The sequence below is a fragment of the Erpetoichthys calabaricus genome, chromosome 2, assembly GCF_900747795.2.
Source record: "Erpetoichthys calabaricus chromosome 2, fErpCal1.3, whole genome shotgun sequence".
Lineage (NCBI taxonomy): Eukaryota > Metazoa > Chordata > Cladistia > Polypteriformes > Polypteridae > Erpetoichthys > Erpetoichthys calabaricus.
Window position 1 is genome coordinate 227,485,855 of NC_041395.2, and position 20,664 is coordinate 227,506,518.

Consider the following 20,664-nt stretch of genomic DNA (forward strand, 5'->3'; position numbering starts at 1 on the left):
GTCTTGAGTACTATTTTATGTGGCACCATTGCAGTTTATACAATCATAAGGTGATTTCCAAGGCAAACAGAAATACATTATACTTGTACTGTAGCAGGCAACCAACTCATAAACATATCAGTAGAAGAAGAAATAAGAATACAGTATTAAAAGAGGCTAGGACATGCTCACCATCACCAGATATTAAAATACATACATACACAGAGACATCTTTTAAAACTTGGCTTTGTGCAGTAAAGTAATGTCAAGAAGAGCACAGCACAGCATGGTGGAGACAATTTCACAGAAGGCTTTAATATAAATGAGAAACGTGACTAAATTAAGATGATATAATTAAAGAGGCCTCTTAAACAGGCTTAAAGAGAAGACTGCATGGTGCAGAAGTCACAAAATTAAATTGAAGTTTGGTAAAGATTGTGTGTAGTGGTGAAGCTTTCAGATAAGAAGAAGGCTGATCTAAAAATATTTGGTTGTATCATTAGTCTACATAAAGAAAGCAGTGTATACTGCTGTCCCGTGGTCACTGATGTTGAAGGTTTTTAAAGTTATCAGATGAAGCCATATCTTAAAAAGACGCCAAAGTTTTTAAAATTACCTGCCCTCACATAGCTCTAAGTCCTGGATTTGCATTATTGCTTTGTCCCATTCTGTTAACATACTTCTACCCTTTCTTGGGGAAGATATTTTAGTTACTATGAGAAAGTGTTACATTTACAATCATTCCAGATCCTTGTACAACACTGGAGTGACGTTAGAGGGGATTAGGCTATCTAGACTATTTCCTACACTGCATTGTTAGTGCATAAACTAATTCTGCTCAAATGCATGAATCCTAATTCACTCTCCATAACTCAATGGGAAAACAATATATTATGTTGCTAAAACATGAAAAAAATCAATTTCTTTGGGTGGACCAATGCAGACTTTCTTTGGGATCTGGCATGAATTCATCAATGTTATTCTAAAATAATTCTGCTAGGCTCCTTTCGATGTTTATGTTTAACTCCTGTTGTTTTAATCAATATGAAACAGTATAATATAATGGGCTTTTCCTTACTAATTAGCTCTCTGCAGGGCTAAGGGTGTACTTTTAGTGTTGTTTAAGATAATAAATGTTAACTCTTTCCGTGATTTACTGGATCAAATGTAATATTGATTGGACTGATATTTTTTACTTTTTGGTTATAGCAATGTATGTTTGTCATATTATAACTCTTCTATTGGCATGCATCTATCAGGAAAGTAATAAAAGTGCATTATTTAAAAATACATGCATACATACATACATACTGTACATACATACTGTGCATACATTCATAATTATTAGGTTAATAGGACCAGCAAATCTGGGTTAGTAATAGTGAATATCTGCAATGAAGAGTAATTATCTAGTTTATAGGTTAATAATCCATCCATCCATCCATTTTCCAACCCGCTGAATCCGAACACAGGGTCACGGGGGTCTGCTGGAGCCAATCCCAGCCAACACAGGGCACAAGGCAGGAACCAATCCCAAGCAGGGTGCCAACCCACCGCAGGACACACACACAAACCAAGCACACACTAGGGCCAATATAGAATTGCCAATCCACCTAACCTGCATGTCTTTAGACTGTGGGAGGAAACCAGAGTGCCCGGAGGAAACCCACGCAGACACGGGGAGAACATGCAAACTCCACGCAGGGAGGACCTGGGAAGCGAACCCAGGTCCCCATGTCTCCCAACTGCGAGACAGCAGCGCTACCCACTGCGCCACTGTGCCACCCCTAGGTTAATAATGTTTTGTTTTATTTTTATTTGTTCATTTATTTATTTTGTATAATCGTCTTTATTGAATAAGTCTGAGTAACATATTTTTTAAAATAATAATGTTTAAGGGACACTGGATAAGCTACTTGTTGCTAAGGCGTATTTATAACCCTAGTAGATCACATACAAACATTTGCTCTGGGATATGTAATTTTTGGTAGAGGGGTTGAAGACAATGCAGTGATCTGGTTGTAACTGATTAAACAAGAGTGCTTTGCTATAACCCACACCCTGCTGAGTTCAAAACTGCTACTTTGATATCTATGACATCAGAATCTTGGATTTGGTTGTACAGGTCAAATTTATGAGCCTCTGGAAGGAGGACAAGTTTTAGAAACATTATCACCCCATTTCCCTTCCAGGAACACAGTCTGAGGGAATACAGGAGTTCAAGATGAAAGGACAATCTGGCCAGGGATGGAATGGGGCCTGAGGATTGCCTTAGCAGGACTTAAATGAACACTGGGAGCCCCTGCACTACAATATCCCTTTTGTCTGGCAGGTACATCACAGCAGGGGGACTAGCGTAAATTTAGGTTTACAAAGGCTCAGTGTCATTGCTGCTCCATTCATGAAGACAGCCAGGCTGTGCCTCTGCAATTCCTTCTAAGGGCCATGTCAGACCACATTAAACCAGAGACCACTCAACATGCTAAGAAAGAGAGCTGCCTTGCACTATTAACTGCTTAATATTCAGGGTTATTATTTTATCAACATTTATTTTTGCTCTGCTTATATTTTGGGCACAATTGGAAATCTTAAGTTAATTTATGTATATTATAAGTGTATCTTTCTCTCTTGTCTGTTTTGGTACTCTAATTGCTTGGTGTTAGAGACATAAAAGAAGGTGGGGGGAGTATTTGACTATAATATCAGTCATATTTGACAGTGACCAAGACTTTAAAGTACATACAAGGGCTAAAGCTGGGATTAGGGGTGTTCTTCTCAGGTCAACATAATAAAAGAGTCTGAAAGGAAAAATAGGGTCACCCTAGGACCCTACTACGTCAAAGAACTGTAAACAGAGATGTTTCATGGTGTGAATCCACAGCAATACAGTATCTCTGCATTAGACTGATTGAAGATTGATTTTTGCTATTGTTACCCAGGCTGAAATGACACATGAATGCTACCAGCTGCAAGTTGAACTTTTGTTTTGTTAACATTTGTTTTAGCAACTGGCAAGGACAGGTAGGGAAGAATTCTGGAGTCACTTGCATGTGGCAGAATTAAATCTTTTCCCCAACTTAGATAAGTAAATATAATTCAGTCTATTATCAAGTAAAACCATAGTCTAAAATGGACTGATTTATCAGGATGAAAAAATCGTACTGGTAGCAATGCAAGGAGCACATATATCTTACTAATATATTTTTGTTAAGGGGCAAATAAAGTACAATCTGCCTTATGGAAGATAGCATTTTATGATATTACAATTTGAAACAGGAGGCTATTTGGGAAATGTCGTTTGTAGATATTTTAGCAGTGTTTTCTCTAAACGATCATGGCATCTCCATTATTAAGAACAGTAAAGTGCATCGAGAAAGATAATTAACCGCAAGGCAGGAACCAACTTTGAAAGAGGTACCGGTCATTCACAAGGCATACATACTAACACCCATTAAACTGGAGTACCTGGAAAAAGACTAATGAAGAATGTGTAAATTCCACACTAACATTGACCAGACCAGAATTCCAAACTGTCTAGAGCTGTAATGCAGCAGCAGATACAGTACCTCTATCACTTAAGACAGTAACACATAATTCAATGTTTTTTGCCACAGGCTATTTATGTACAGTATACCTTCATTAGGAGAGGGGGCTACTTTATTATGTACATCAACGTTATCAGTGCAGGGAATAAAAACAACTAGGCAAGGATGGCTCATTTCAATGCCATTGTATAACACATTTGTTGCAAACTACCTGATTGTGGATCTCTACTTGAAATAACTTGGTATGTGCTAGCCTTTCATATTATACAGTGAACTGAAATAAAATGGAGTTAGTGAATATAATACAGTATATAATGGAGTTAGTGACGGGCTGTGTCATCATGCATCTGTTAAAAGAAAAAGGTTGCTCCCACACTGAAAAGGAAAGAAGGTAAAAGACACAAGACACAGTATTTTTATCTTCTTTTCTTTTCCGCATGGAAATAACCATTAACCCTTTTCTTCTTTGATATATATATATATATATATATATATATATATAGTGAGATTTTGAACTCTTTTGAGACCCTCCCCAGCAGGGAAACATGGTGAAATGTGATTAGCGCGTCCGTTGAGGGCTGCTTGTCTGTTGCCGAGGCAACCGCAGGTTCACAGCGACTCACAGGTTCGCAGCATCCCAGAGGCAATTGCAAACTCACTGCCTCCTTGTGCAATGCGTCTGTCACCCGATGGGTGATGCAGAGAACATTATAACTTGGCCACTGACCTGGCCCCAGCTCTGCCCATTTGCTGTGTCTGTGTGTAATAGAGTGGTAGCTCCGGCTGCAATAAATAACCTTGCTGTTCCTGTTTCAAGTTGAATAAAACTGGTTTTCCTGAAGTCCTTAGACTGAGCCTAGAGTTTTGGATGCAAGGCAGCGACTCACATGTCACTATATATACAGTGGAACCTCGGCTCATGAACATCTCAGACCACGTACAAATCGGGTTACGACCAAAAAGTTCATCAAACTTTTGCATCTGTTCACGACCACACACTCGGGTGACGAACAAGCCAGTTTTCCTTCCGGTTTGTATGCGCTGATGATTTCCGCACATGTTCAGTCTCTCCCTGTGCATTCCCTGCGCAGCGAGCGAGCGAGCGAGAGAGAGAGAGAGAGAGAGAGAGAGAGGGGAGCGAGAGAGTGAGCGAGCGAGAGAGAGCGCAAGTGAAAGAGCGAGAGAGCCCAAGCAAAAGAAGTAAAAAACATTACAGAAGAAGTACGTAAACATTTAGTTTACTATTACACTGTGAATTCTATGGTATAATTAACTATTTGTGTGCTTAAAATCTTTAAAAAAAAGTATAATTACATACAGCTCGTACGGTCTGGAACGGATTAATTGTATTTACATACAATCCTATGAGGGAAATTACTTCGGGTCACGAACAAATTGGATTGCGACCAGAGTTTTAGAACGAATCACGGTCGTGACCTGGGGTTCCACTGTATATACATATATATATATGCACACTACGAGATTGTTATGGTTAACCATGACAAAATCCACCATGATGTTAGTTCAGCTGCATTCAAATACAGTATGAAACTGAATGTTTCTGTAGTAGTAATCTTTTTGTTTTCAAGCACAATCCCTTTGGCAGCTGTCACAGAGTTTTATTTATCTACCTACCTTGTTGATAAGTTCCCCTATCATTCCATTCCAGGAGCCATTCTGTAGTTGTATCCCATACTTGCTGTCTGAAACTTGATAGATGTCATACTTGAATCCTAAGTTCTTGGCCAGTGCATCAAGAACGTCAATTGAAAACCCCTTGTAACGCTTCGGCTGACCCAGAATATTCTCAGCTACCATGACAAATGGCTCTTCCTACAAGAAAGTGAGAAATAGGTTGATATTTAAACTCAGCTCTATAAAAAAGAAAACTCCACTAACTATAGATGAATAAAATAAATACAGGAATCCTGTGTGAATGCAGTATACTTCTTAATTTTAATCCTAAAAGTATTTAACAGTTTCTTATTTTCTTATGATACAAATATACATGCAGAAAAAAAATGTAAACCTTCATCAGCTAATTGAATTACTCATGCTTAATCATCCTTAGATATTTGTTATTTTGGTATTTTTGCAAACTAATTTAGTATGAGTACTCCATATTCCAAATATGAAGGTTTCACCTTTTGCTAACCACTGAATATTTTTTTTTAGTGAGAGACACATTTTAGTTCTGTTGGACAAAGGACTGCATTAAAGGTGACTTCAGAAGTTGAGAAATCTCACAAAAGTATAGTGTTCTTAAAGTAAGAAAAGTCAAATGCAGGTTTAACCAAGATCATATTTTTTCACTGTCTTGGGTTTGGAGGGCAGTAAATGGTGTTTCAGATGCAAAGACTGCCAAAACTGTCAGCTGTTGGACCTACATACATACATCCATGATAGTACTGTAGAAGATGAGTTGTTCTATTACTCAGTTGTTGACAGGAAAGATAAACCCTGAGAATAGAGAAAAGATTAACTCAATTCCTCGAGTCTTAAGGGGCAGATTACATTTTCAAATGTGTTTACTGCTTAGTAATGCTTCTGGAAACTCACCTCAAGTGTGTGTGCACAAACTGTTTTGCATTCCCAGTATATAATATTCTTTTATGTGCAATAGTAGCAAAATAATTAATTTTGTTTTCCATGTGAAAAGCTTTCAGTTCATAAAAGAATACAATAATAGAAACTAAGCAAATACTCTAACTTTCTTACAATGTCAAATACCACGAGAACTGTGAATGCTTGGATAGAATGCCAGTCCATCACATAGCAAACTTAAATCTACACTTTCAACTAACAATGGTCCTTTGACATTTGAAAAATGAGAAAAACCTGAAATAGCCAGCAGACACATGGAAAATGTCACAAACACGATGAACGTGTGGAGAGCCAAATCTTCATAACCTGGAACTGTGAGGCATTAGACAGTCAAGTCAGGTCAGGTTGGGGAGCATGCACTGGTACAGCATGTTGCCGCACCCACACAACGAAACAGCTTGGGATCCTGGTTGGCACCCCCCAGGCAGAAACACAATCCAGTTAGTGTTGACCCTCAATCTGCCACAGCCAGGTGTTACTTGGGTGTCCCTTTGGCCTGGTCCAGCCACTCAGGTCCTCAACAATGAGGATCCTGCGAGCCGAATCACCCTCGAGGAATCGCGCCACATGGCTGCAGTGCTGTAACTAACGCTCCCTCATATTGCAGGTAATGTGCCTTATTTGGGACTCCATGAGGAATTGTTCATTTGACACAAAGTCAAACCAGCAGTACCCAAGGATTCTCCAGTGAGACACAGTACCAAAGGAGTCCAGTCTTCATCTCAGGTCACTCGATAGCGTCCATGTCTCACAACCAAATAGCAAGACAGGAAGCACCAGGATACTAAAGACTTGGACCTTTGTCCTTTTGCATAGATATCGGGAGCACCACACACCATTTAACAGCAACCTCATGACCTCCCATGCATTAGCACTAATAAATAATCATTAATAAGTATCAAATGAAAGTAGTTCTGTAAACCTCTGCACAAATGCACAGGCAACTGCACAAACTACCTTTATATTGGCAATTGTAAACAGACCTCAGCACTTTTCTTTGGTAGCTATATTTGTTATATCAGAAGAGTAAACCCAAAGTGCTTTAAAATAAAATACATACCACACAGAATAACAATATTATTTTAATTAGATTAGATTAGATAAACTTTACTAGAGGACACTAGGCATTTCTTTCATACATTTTGCTTTCTGAAAAAATGTTGGTGATTATGATAGGTAGCTTCATGCTAAACACAAATAACATTTTACATTGACTGTAGGAATTTGGAGAAACATTAAAACAACTTTTATTGAATTTAGTGCGTTTGATCACTTGAGGATGCTGACAAACTGCATTGGTTTAGATGAACTATAAATGTTGCACTGCTTATTTTTGTTTGTATTTGGATTTGATGCTTCTCATTTCAGTGTCCAACAACAGCTGGAGAGCATTGATGGATTCTGATTGACCTCATACTGCTTTCCTATTGTTACAATGTCCTGGTGAAATTTTTCATCCTATTTGGTAGTTGACTCGTCCAAGATGAGGAGGAAAGAAGTTCAAGCATGAATATTGAAAATGAATCTTTAGCAACAAGTTACACTTCATGGTTTTGTTTACTTGATGCAAATTATCAATTAGCTGGATGATGCTCTGCAGTTACCAAGAAAACTCTCAACAACATTTTTAAATGCTCTCCATATGATTTCCTCTTTCTCTACTTTCAGATATTTGAACCACTTGCTATTGATGGTGTGTCCGCTTTCTTTAATCTTGGCATTAGTATTCCCTCAGTAACTGCTGCTTTGGATATATTCTAGTCAGCACAATCGAAAGAGAACCCATCTTGTTATACTTTTACCATTCTTACTGATTATATTAATTTTTATCTACAGCTGTTTAAATGAAGGGAGTAGGAGAAAAGAGATATACAGTAGTCTCACTGCACAAAGTTTATCTGGGAGATAAGCCATGTGGCTATCTCAGATATTGGTCTAAAATTGATCCAAAAAGTTTACATCTTGTTGGTTGGTTCAAATGCTGATACATTTTTGGGAGAGTTGACATAAGAACTGTGTGAATCAAATAATTTATGACAACAATGAATCATCACGATGCACAGATTCTTGTTTCTTAATATCCAATGAAAATTCTTCCGTTAGCTATTATTACAATTAGAGATACTGTAGTTGTGTAGGCTGATGAAAAAGCTTGCATTTTATCATTAAGGATTCAAAATCAGGTGAGCAGTGGCCTATTGTAAATATTGAATTTGTACATGGTTCATTGTTGACATAATAAATTGATAAATAACACATTTGATTTCCTAAGACTGAATTTAAAGTATCCAGGAAAACAAAGGCCATCTCAGTGAAATGTAAAGACATATCTCTGTTCAATTCATTTTTCTTTACACTGCTTACACAGCATTCACACACGTCTATGTACACCCACTTGAGTTATCTTGCTCTCACTGAATATTTCTAATTAATTAAAATTTCTACTTAAGCTTTAGTTGCATTATACAACTACACAGTCATTGATGTTCTATTTAAATAAGCAAATTTAATCAGTTATATTTAATATGTCTGTCAGTGTGTAAACTCTAACTAGCATACCAGTGTCAAGAATGCTTATGTTCCCATGTATTCTGATTATTTCTGCAGTCAAAAATTTGTGGCAGATTGGTCTGACCAATATGCCCTTTGAAACTGTAGATGGTTAGCAGAGCATAGCAATGTAATTCAGCTTCCTGATTACACAAAGAGCAACAAAGTGCCTTACTTAGGATCCTTAAAGTGTCAGATATAATGAATTAATGGCCTAGCAGAATTTACTAATTGAAAAACTCATAAGCAATAACACATGTATAGATAAGCACACACTAAATGATAGCCAAGGTGAATCACTGCCGAATTAAAGTTAATCAGGTTAGTTGTATTAGAATTTACAGTAAAAGTAAATTAAACAGTACATACATGAAATATTTTAAAGAGACTTTATATCAACGTGCACAGGGGTGTTCATTACGCCTGCTACAGATGGCCTATTGCATCTGTTTTTTTTTGTTTTTTTCTTTTTGTATAACCATTGATAACACATTTAAACATTTCTAGGGAATGACTCCTTTTATTGGCTAACTAAAAAGATTACAATATGCAAGCTTTCGAGGCAACTCAGGCCCCACACCCTAGTACTAGGGAATGACAAAAATGCACATTCCTATGATTTTAAATGCCACAGAAAAATATTTTAAATTTTTATATGAGCCTTTTAAATAAGCAAGTAATTGTCATTTTAACTGCTAACTGCTAGAAAGACATTAGAAAAATTCTTTAATTTTATATAACTGGTTGTTAAAGTGAAACAGTACTGAAAAGCTTTCTTTACAAAGTTTAATAGTTTTGGTGGAATTAGTCAGCTGTAATCCTGTAATTATACTGTATGCTCTTCAAGCCCTTCGATTGCCCTCACGTTTCATTTATATATTACTTCTTAGTGAGGCTAAAATTAAAATCTTCCAGTTTTAAAAATGAGTAATCTGCCAAAAGTATATTCTTTTAAAAGTTAATTGAGCTCAGTTGCCTGCACTTATTATTCATTCGTGTTTTGTAATATCTGCAAATGCAAGACGCTTACAGGCTGGATCTTAATCAAGGTCAGTCACATAAATATGTAATAGCAGGAGTTTAAATGAAGAACTCATTTCGTCTCTTGGCCCAAACAAACACTAGCACATCTCACGTGTACAAAAGGCCTTGTGGAACTCAGCTACTTCCTTTCTCCAAATGAATCATCTCTCATAATTTCATAATAATTTCTCCTACAAGTTCGGTTTGGCTACACCAAGCAAGTCTTTCTCATTCATCAACATCTTAAGAATAAGAAAATTAATAAAAGAAGGCTTGAATTTCTTGAAACTCTAATTGTTTTATTTATTTATGTTACCTATTTATTTTTTATTGACTTGCAGGTTTTACTGAAGACATTTTTCAGCTCTGGGGAGCTCAACAGAAGATATTTTTTTTTTACCATATCTGTTTGTCATTTTGACATAGTATAAAAATAACAGTAATTAGCTGTTTATGTTTATTCAGTCTAATTTAGCTACATTTATTTGTATACAGTATTTCACATTTCCCAGTTTTCAAAGATGGAATAAAACTCCAAATCACCATGCATTAGGTCCAAAAACAATATACACATCTGTAAATATAAATACTTGCATTTGTATTATTTTTAATAGACTTCTAGTTTTTTTCATTGAGTATGTGTAGGTGGTAATATGCTGTAAAATACATAAAACTAAATCTAAAATTTAGGCAGTAACCAATTAAGTTTCTGAGTTAATAACCATTTAATTAAAAGTATGGTTGGATGGATATGTCTAGAACATCATTCAGGACCATGACTGTTCATTAGAAAGCATGGCAAAATAATCAGAAAATCAACAATAATACAAAGCCTTAATTCGGTAATTTTTATTAGGTCTACCAAAGTGTTTGGATGGAATAATTTGAAATATTCTTACAACTCACTTAAAAAAAGCAGGAAAAAGTCCTTGACAAAAATCACAATCAACCAAGGGTTACCACTAAGAAATATTACCCATGGCCTCTTAGCAATTTCAGATTTGAAGTCATTTCTCATTGAGGATATCATAATGAAACTTCTTGGGCAGGGGGAAGCATTCTAGCTTGGAGCCTCACTGTATGGAGATGACCCGAGGATACACTAGAAGTAGTAGTAGTATTAAAAATAATAGTAGTATTGAAAAATTAGGAAACTATTACTTCCATGTACACCAACATGTAAAGACTGATGATACCCAGTGATTAAAGTAATTATGTAAAATATTATTACTGATTTTGAAAATTAAGTTTGGTAAAAAAATATGATAGCTACAAAGGAAAGTTGAAAACAAAATTAAAGAAAAAACTCAAAAATCACAACTTTGGAGCTTTTTGCAAATATTCATTTTAAAAGCAGTTTTCATTTTCATGTGCCATAAAAGATAAATGTATCATTATCTGTCTTTAAGAGTTTGTTATAATCAATTAATTATAAAATAAATATTTAGAATCAATAAATTAAAAAATAAATACTGCTGTATTTCAAATGTTCTGTTAAATAATAAATATTCAATTATTGCAAAGAATGAAGAGTATGAAATGTACAATAAAAAATATTGACCTAAGTTAAAGCAAACAGGTATATAAGAGATAATGTAAAATACTGTATGCATTGATTAGCTTGGATTGCACTGCATTTAGACATTTATATTTTAAATTGACTTTATATATACAACAATGAATGTTTTTTTAATTTAACCTAATTTTTTCGCAGTGTATTTTCCAAAATCCCTGCTTCATATATTTTACACATGTTGAACAGTGAATTTACACCTTTTATTTGATTCCTATTATCTTCACAAGCATAATGCCACTTAATCACAGCATAATATTCTTACCAAAACAGTCACAATTTTCAGAGTCACTCCTTGCATGTCACTTTCCAGACGTCTCTCCTGTAGACTACCATTCAGCCCCCGCAGAGAGTCCCAAGTTGCCAACTGTGAACAAGTAAAAAAAAAAAATAATAATCAAAACAGACAGATCAAAAATGTTGTAACTTCTTTTTAGTAAAAGTTGTAAAAACATTTTCAGGCAGATTTTAATATGCAGATTTAGTTAAGATTCAGTTAAGTAAATCTGTCATACATTACTAACATTATCTGGGATATGAAATGAAGTCAAAACATGGGAATTTATACAAACTGTAAAGGCATTATTTCATTTAACCTTCCTGAATTGACCAAAACCCTGTCAAGCAAAGTTCTGAAATTTTTATCTCCCGTTTTCAGGATTTGCCATAGAAATAGCATGTTTCATCTCTATGTAAATTCTATTGTAATTTGATGTGCTGCAAGAACCTTTCATTCGGGTAAAAACTCCAAAAATTGACACATGAAAAGGTAAATGTCTGAATTTTAATTCATATGCCTGCAAATTAAGAAATAGTATTTGAAAGTAAATACTTCTTAGATGCTGTGAGTTATGAAATTACAGTGCATGAATATATAGTAATTAGAATATCCTTTCATTTTATCTCTTTCATTAGTGTAAAGCAAACTGAAGAGAGCATAATATTGATTAGTATAAAGAATGTCAATCGTCAGAAAGACATTTAGTTACCAAACAGTATATTTCTTGATTTACAAAATTAAGAACATTTTATTGCTCTGGGTCAGTTTGTAAGTTGTTAAAGAAAAGTTTTATTCTACTCATTTTCCTTTTCCATGGTCCCTAGAGTGCCATATTCTACACAGTAAGGCGTCAAAAATCAATGAAATGTTAGATGCTTGTATCAGTTTATCATAAACTGTATTGTTTCCTAAGGCCAATTATCAATAGGTGTAAATGGCAAACACACTCCACTTCAAGTGCTAATTGGAAGAAATGTCTACATTTCATCTTACAAGCAATCTGTGAATATAAAATGACAATGTACTGGTTTATTTCAGAAGATATTAACTGAACAAAGCATAAAAAAAGTTTTTTAGCTTTCTAAAACCATTATTAAAAGCCATAATTAATTACAGTAGCTAAATTAAAGTAACTAAAGTCAAATATCAGAATTTTTTTTGTGCTGTCTATGTAAAAAATATAACTTGGTGTGACGGACAGTAAGGTTGTGAATTGGTTAGCATGAATGGTTCATAGCTTGAGGAAATTGGGTTTGAATCAATGCCTGGTCACCATTACTGTAAAATGTATTTGTTCTCCTCAATAATTTTTCTTTAGAGTACATCCCAAAGTCAGGTGTGTGTTAGATAAATTTGTTAAACTAAATGTCTTTCAACTGTGAAGAATAACTTCACCCGTCATTCTTTAGAGTATTAGCTTTACTTAAAACCATTGAAGAAATGATGAATCATATGTTATCTGGCAATATGTGTAAAATTTCAGAGCATTATTTTATGACTAGTGAAGAATGCTAAAAAAACATATTCTACCTGAAACACAGAATGCCCTTCTATGATGAAAATTACTGCAGAGTCACCATGCATAGTGTCAATGAGTGGACGCTAGGGGTTGCTGTTGCCCCGTGAAGCCCAACACACAGAAGTTCAGGACACACTTGTAAAAGCACCAAGTATAATTTGATTACTTTCTCAAATAAAGTGCACAAAGCACCACATCCACCACAATACACAAATAATCAATAATACAATTCTTTTTCTCCTCTCCTCCCAGCAGCTCTGTCACACTCCCTCCCAACTCTGGCTCAGCTTGCTGGGTCTCCCATAGTCCTTTATATAGTCCTTGACCCGGAAGTGCTCCTGTCCTTTGGTCCATGTGATTCAATAGCACTTCCGGGTCAGATGAAGACTTATTTTTCTTCAGCCTGGATGTACTTCTGTTCTTCCGTCCCTGTGACTCGGGAGTACTTCCGGGCTATAGGGAAAATAAAAATCCCCGCATCTCCCTGCAGCGTCACACGATGGCACTCACGGCACCCAGCAGGGCTGTGAAGCCGAACTCCATCTCCCATGGTGCTCTGCGGGAATCCGGGGCACCTCCATGCTGCAGGGAAGACGTCATCTAGCATCCTGGATGTGTCGGCCAGAATGAGCTGCCGGCCATCCATCACAATAGTTAAGGAAGAATGATAAATTCAGTCTTGTCTGAAATTGATACATTATAGGCTATCCTAAAAAATTCTCTCCCAGCTCACAATCATACATTCAAAATTTCTGTCCATTTCATCAAAAATCTACAGTGAATAAAGGAGTCCAAAGAACTCACTTTGAAGAGTCTGAAATTAAAATGTGCATGCAGATGCCTTGCCTGCAAATATATTGTGGACCACCAGGGGGCATACAGCTCCCCCAACACTGACATAGACAGGCTAAGATGCAAGATCAACACAGCACATGTTTTATTCTTCATCGGGGAAGCTTTTTCTGTTGCTCCCTACTTCAAAGCACAGTACAAAAGCACTAAACACAACAAAAAACATCCCTTCTTTCTTTCTTTCTTTCTTTCTTTCTTTCTTTCTTTCTTTCTTTCTTTCTTTCTTTCTTTCTTTCTTTCTTTCTTTCTTTCTTTCTTTTTTCTTTCTCTCTCTCTCTCTCTCTCTCTCTCTCTCTCTCTTTCTTTCTTTCTTTCTTTGCCTCCACTCCTCTTCGCAATCTTTGTCCTCCACCTCCCGACTCTGGCTCTCCGACTAGTGGTGAGGCGGCTCCTTTTATACTGCACCCAGAAGTTCTCCAGGGGCCTCATGTATAACGCTATGCGTAGAATTCACACTAAAACATGGCATACAGCCCAAAGCAGAAATGTGCATACGCACAAAAAAATCTAGATGCATAAATCTGTGCAAACGCCAACTTCCACATTCTTCTTCCTGCTGCCCTACCCCAACTCCTTCCAGCATTACACCTCTTTGAATATGCAAATCAATATAAATAGCCCTTAAGCTCAGTGTTCTATGAAAAGACAATGACAAAAGCACGGAAGAAAATAGAAGAATTTCAGCGAATACCAAGTGGAGGCAAGGAAAAATGTTCTATTTGTTGGTTTAAACAGTGGTATAAACAACAAAAGGAAGTTGATCGAGTGTCATAGAGTGTCAGAGAAACTCGAAAGCTCAAGTTCACAAAGTCACACAGTGCCTGAAATAAAAAAAGAAGTTGTCAGATATCAAAGTCGCCATGAAAAGGCGAGTCGTAGCCCATCGTCTGAGTGTCATATGAAAACTTATCAGGGTACAGAGAAAAGAAAAAAAATAGGTACACAGTGAGAAAAAAGCTCGAAATGTCAACTTTAATCTCGAAATTTCCACTTTAATCACATAGTTTATTTTGTCATTAAAGTAGAACATCATAAACTTCACTTTTAAATCATTTAATTTACTAGTTTCTCAAATACCATCGTAACTAAAGTAGCATGTTAAATGCTTTGTTTTGAATGTGTTCTTCTATGTGCTCTATGTGTGTGAATCACTATGTACTTCTTAAACGGGCTTTCTCTTCCTCCAAAAGGACACAGAATCTATTACATTCGTGATATTACAGCTCTCTGAATAATTCAAATACTGAGATGTATACGTGATATCATTTTCATGATGATAGGAGTTAAAGCATGTTATTAAACATGGGAACACGGTGGCGCAGTGATAGTGATGAGCTGGCACCCTGTCCAGAGATTGTTCCAGCCTCACGCAAGATGCTTGCTGCGCCATGCGTGACCTTCGATGAAGTAATTTATTGCAGCAGTACTGTCTCTTTCAGACGTACTAACCTCCAACTCCTGTCCTTTCTTTTGTTTCTCCAAGTAACCAATCACCACACAATCAGCTCTGTAATAGATGTTAAGCCATCTGTAATCTGAGAACACAGATTCCTCAAAACATTTAAGGAACATTGAAATATCTTTGTAGTACATGTTTAATTATTCTATCCATCTATCCTTCCAGTGTTGCGCCAGCCCCAGCAAGAATACAGGACGATGCAGGAACAATCCCTGAACTAGCTAGTGCTACGACACCGTGTCCTCACATGTTTAATTATTAACAATATCCATCCATCCACCCATTATCCAACCCACCATATCCTAACTACAGGGTCACGGGGGTCTGCTGGAGCCAATCCCAGCCAACAAAGGGTGCAAGGCAGGAAACAAAACCCCGTGCAAGGCGCTAGCCCATCGCAGTATTAACAATATAGATTATTTAAATAATGTTAACATTTTATCTGTATAATGTAATAAACATATTTTGCTGCATTTCATCTTAAAAATGATATCGTCATCATATGTAAATATGCGCTTTATAAAGTGACTCGGGTTGTGCAATATTATAACTGTATACAGTGTTTACAGTGAGGTAGTTGTACTAATAAGTACAAACAGTTCTACAAGGAGCACTTGATGGACTGATTGAGTGCGTTTATAGTTCTTGGGATGAAACTGTTTCTGAACTGCGATGTCAGTACAGGAAAGGCTCTGAAGTGTTTGCCGTATGGGAGCAGATCCAAAGACGGTGCGCATGGCTGAGGCAGCGTTTGCTTGATGCTGTATACTGATAATTCTCTAATTACACACTCAGATACAGTGGGATAAATACTCTGAATGGCGCATTGAGAGGAACAACGCTAAAGCAGCTATGGTATTTTGAATAGTTCCGTGGACCACTATATTGTTACATGTTAATTACAATCAGTTGCCTTAAACTAATAAACAATATATGGTTAATTTCAGTGTATTTGATAAAGCCGCGTCAGGGATGTGGATCTAAAAAAGAAACGGAAACCACACTTGAACAAAAGTGAAGCTGGGTGCCGCCAGTTTGCAAAACCGAGCGGAGAACTTGCGTATGCCAAGTTTAGGTTTTATACATCGCGATTTGAGTGTGGAAATGGGAGTATGCAACATTTTTGTGCATTTAAACATGAGGCCCCAGGTGTTTCTTGACGTTCTTCAGGCTGTACTTCTGGGTGTGGTGGAAGACACAAAGAGCTCAGCTGTAGCTGCAACACCCCCTAGCAGCACCTATGGAGCCGAATAGTGCTGCTCCAAACTACAACTCCCAACATGCCCTGTGGGGATCCATGGTGCTGTAGCAACCCAGGGCGGCTGCGCTCTAGTATCTTGGGGAAGGTAATGTCCCCAATATGGTCTCTGTCTCGATAATTCCACCCAGCTGCTGTCCCGGACAGGTAATGGCCCTGGTCATCTGTCACAACATCTTTATTTAAAATATGAGTCAAAACGCTATTCTGTTCACTTTGCTTGCCACTTTATAGCATTTTGACATGTCTGTGCAACTTTCAGCATCTTTATCAAGAAAGGCCTTTCCAGATCAAGTATTTTAAAAATAGCTGTTCTTCTTATTCATTCAAATTGAAAAGTCTTTTCTCAAACATTTTTTATGAAGCTATTTTTTCATTTTACATTGCTGGATTGTGCAGAGCCAAAGTCAATTCTAACAGCATTGGGTACCAAGCAGCAGTCATCTCAGTGGGATGCCAGTAAATGGTGGGCCCCACCCATATCAGGTTAAATGAAAGTTCCACTTTAACCTAAAAAACGAGGGCTGTATGAACCCAGGAGGAAAAGGTAAGCACAACACAGAGATGAGTGAGCTGGGAATTGATACCCAAATGAAACTGATGTTCTGACAGCCTTCAAGAACATTTTGTTTAATGATTCAATACCTTCCAACCATTTACAAAATCCATACAAGAAGTTTAAAAATGAGATTATGTTTGAAGAGTAAACTGGACAACCACTACACAGTAAATTAATATTGATAGGAAAGACAAAGGCTGGCTCTTGGATGACATTTGACAATGTTAAACTGTCATTGTAAACAAAATTGAAGCAAATGGAATTTGTGCAAGAAAATGTCACTTCCGTATTAAAAAATGTAATAATGTGCCCCTTTGCAAAACAATTCCTTTACATAATGAAGGACTTTAACTGGTTCGACTAACTTCTAACAAAACCCTAAATTAAACCACCTCCAAAAATGCCTCATATTTAATACAACCATTTTTAGGTGCATTCACACATAAAAGCACCTATTGTGGTAGGCATCACTGTGCATCTGTCTGTCCGCATGGAACAACTCAGCCTCATGTTGAAATTTGGTATGCTAAAGAAATTTGTTGAGACAGTTTAATGTTTGTCGAGGTATCTCAAACAGATTGCGCTGTACAAAGTTTATAAATTTCAAACTCTCTCATTGAAAAGCATTGGTGAATCTGCTAACTTGTCTGTCTTAAAACAGAGAAACATTCTGTGGGACTTCAACTTTGAATTAGTTTACTGTTTCAGTTTTACCTTGACAGAGGTTAAGCTAACCTGTATATTTACTTGTTTGACAATTGGAAAGGACACACATGTACAAGCAGTTCATACACCAGCACAATTCTCCTAATGCTTTATGTAAGTTAACCATGAAAGTACAAAAAAATTCTGGAAATGAATAGGCGAGGAAAACAATTATTAAGGCATATATAAAATGGAATTTAATGAACTAATATTATCTATAGACATTATCAACCTGCAGATAAACAGTGTTTAAACAAATCAATTACATGGGAAAGGTGTAACTCATCTCAGTGATATAAACATAGGGTGGATTTTGCAAGGGAACTGCATTTGGGGTAGAACATCAGAGCTGCTGAGCATGCATCAAGGACTGCGATATAGTATACTATTTCTCAGAGCAAGAAGAAGCTGATTGTGCCTCAAGGAGGAAGGACATGGCAGGAATACAATTTGTTCCTTGCTGAAATAGTCACATAGCAATATAATATTCAACAGACTGAGAGTGGCTTAAAGTTTATCTGTACACAAAGATCCACTTTTCCTTCCATGTAACTTCAGACTAGTATTAAAATCTTTTAAGGCAATTTTCACCTTTGGTGTTCCCTCTTTTCAGTAAAACAGTCTCTTTCCCAGTATATAATTTTAATTAATATTAATAGCTAGATGGGGGACTTATTTCACTTTCCTCCTTCCATTGGGAACATTGATATTGATTTTTTGCTAGTATTGATCATTTTATATTAATCCAGTTTATTCATTTTTAATTCAGTTTATTTTTGTATAGCATCATCCAATGAGTCAACATGCACAGCAATGTGACAAATTGTCAGGTAAAACACAAGTACAGACTTTACACATTACTAAACAGAGAATTAGTTTGCATACTTAAAATTAATAACTACAGCAGTTACTTTTTCCTTGGTAAATATTGGTTACTTCTCTATTGGGTATACCTTTAAAAGATTATGCTTAAAATAATTGAACTCTAGTTAGTAACAGAAACTCCACCATGAACACACATCAATCAATGCCATTTTTACATCACTTGAATTGGACTCTGCTGTATATGAAAGTTATTGAGCCACCACACGCCTATTTGGGCTACAATTTTAACTACATGACATTGTAAAGAGGGTGGCACGGTGGCGCAGTGGTAGCGCTGCTGCCTTGCAGTAAGGAGACTTGGGTTCGCTGCCCAGGTCCTCCCTGTGTGGAATTTGCATGTTCTTCTCATGTCTGCGTGGGTTTCCTGTGGGTGCTCCGGTTTCCTCCCACAGTCCAAAGACATGCAGTTTAGGTGCATTGGTGATCCTAAATTGTCCCTAGTGTGCTGGGATTGGCTCCAGCAGACCCCCGTGACACTGTGTTTGGATATAGCAGGTTGGACAATGACTGACTGACATTGTAAAGAACTGTGAAAGCACATTTGTAACATAGTTTACTAACATACAGTATATAATGCCATTCTTTTATTGCTGTTAATGCCATGCTTACATTTTCTATCGGAGGATGACATACTGGTCTAGTAATTAGCCTCAAATGGGTTTACATCCAACCTATAATTCCTTTCTGTCCATATAAGGTCTTCTGGTTTTCTACCAAATTCCAAAGATGGTGACTCTAAATTGGTTCAGTAAGTTGTGTGGGCAAAAATTTTTTAGTTTGATAAACATTGCCTCAATAAATGTAATCAGTTTTTATGTATTGCATCTTTGGTAAAAGTACATTCCTTTCAAAGTACTCACTGTCAATACTCAGTTGATATTGTGCAATTTAAAACTGTCAAATCTTCTTTTAAATTATCCATTCAATTTTCCAATTATGGTTGAATGACTCCTTTCAAGTGGGTTTGAAGTAAAAATTACCTAATACATTGATCAGTGAAGAGCTCCACTAAATACACCAGACACAATTTCTTCTGAACTGAAAACTTCAACTAATTATCCATCTGTGACCCTAAATTGGATAAGTACATCTGAAATATCTATGGATGGATGGAAATAATTATCTCTGTAATTACAAATATTTTGTAAGCTTGTATTTTTCATCAACTTGTGTGTAATTTTTTAGTATATTTTATAGATAATAAAATCGTCTGATAAATGGTGCTTAACAGGCAGTGATAGTAATACAATACAACAGTTGCAAAGTGCATTGAATACTGTCATTTGAATAATGTAGGCATGAATTATTCCAGCATTCCTTCCACCTTGCTGCGTAACTACAGTCTGGGAGCCCAAGGTGTATAAAGCCTAGTTAGGCTGTGTCGCTACCCTGAAAGACTGGATCTTAGAAGAAAAAAGGCAAACTGCCTTACAGAAACACACAGACAAAAATATATTCAAAAATGCCCAAAAATACGAAGTAAATAATGTGCAAATAAAGATGGGAAAGGTGCTTCAAAATATTAACCAATTGAACTTCAAAATACAGAGTTTGGCTCAAAACAAATGAGATTGCTGACTTTTTGCTTAAGTTGTGTTCACATGCTATTGGACAGACTGGAAACACCCAGTTGGAATTTTCATTTGAACACCCTTCGAAATTAAAGCTCTGACTCCAACGGTTTAACAAAAACAATGCTACCTGAATTCTGTGAGTGGCTACAAAAGTCTAACATTTTCTCTTGATCAATAAATTAAAAAAAAAAATAACCTGATTAGTCAGAAATGGCATTTTTGTGTTCACACTATATGTGGAGCAGTGCAATGCATTTGTAATATATTTAGCTTGCTCTTTTATTGGCACAAAAAAGATA

General features: G+C 36.5%; 1 protein-coding gene across 2 annotated transcripts in view; it reads right to left on the bottom strand.

The window, feature by feature from the left end:
• The window catches only part of LOC114646859 (glutamate receptor ionotropic, delta-1-like), a 1,476,314-nt gene that overhangs the window by 91,460 nt on the left and 1,364,190 nt on the right, over positions 1–20,664 (bottom strand). For both annotated transcript variants that reach the window (XM_028795229.2, XM_051922843.1), the window contains exons 9-10: positions 11,540–11,641; positions 5,160–5,357 (exon numbers count right to left, since the gene is read on the bottom strand). In XM_028795229.2, the coding sequence (XP_028651062.1) occupies positions 5,160–5,357; positions 11,540–11,641 (300 nt within the window). The remainder of the gene's footprint in view (positions 1–5,159; positions 5,358–11,539; positions 11,642–20,664) is intronic.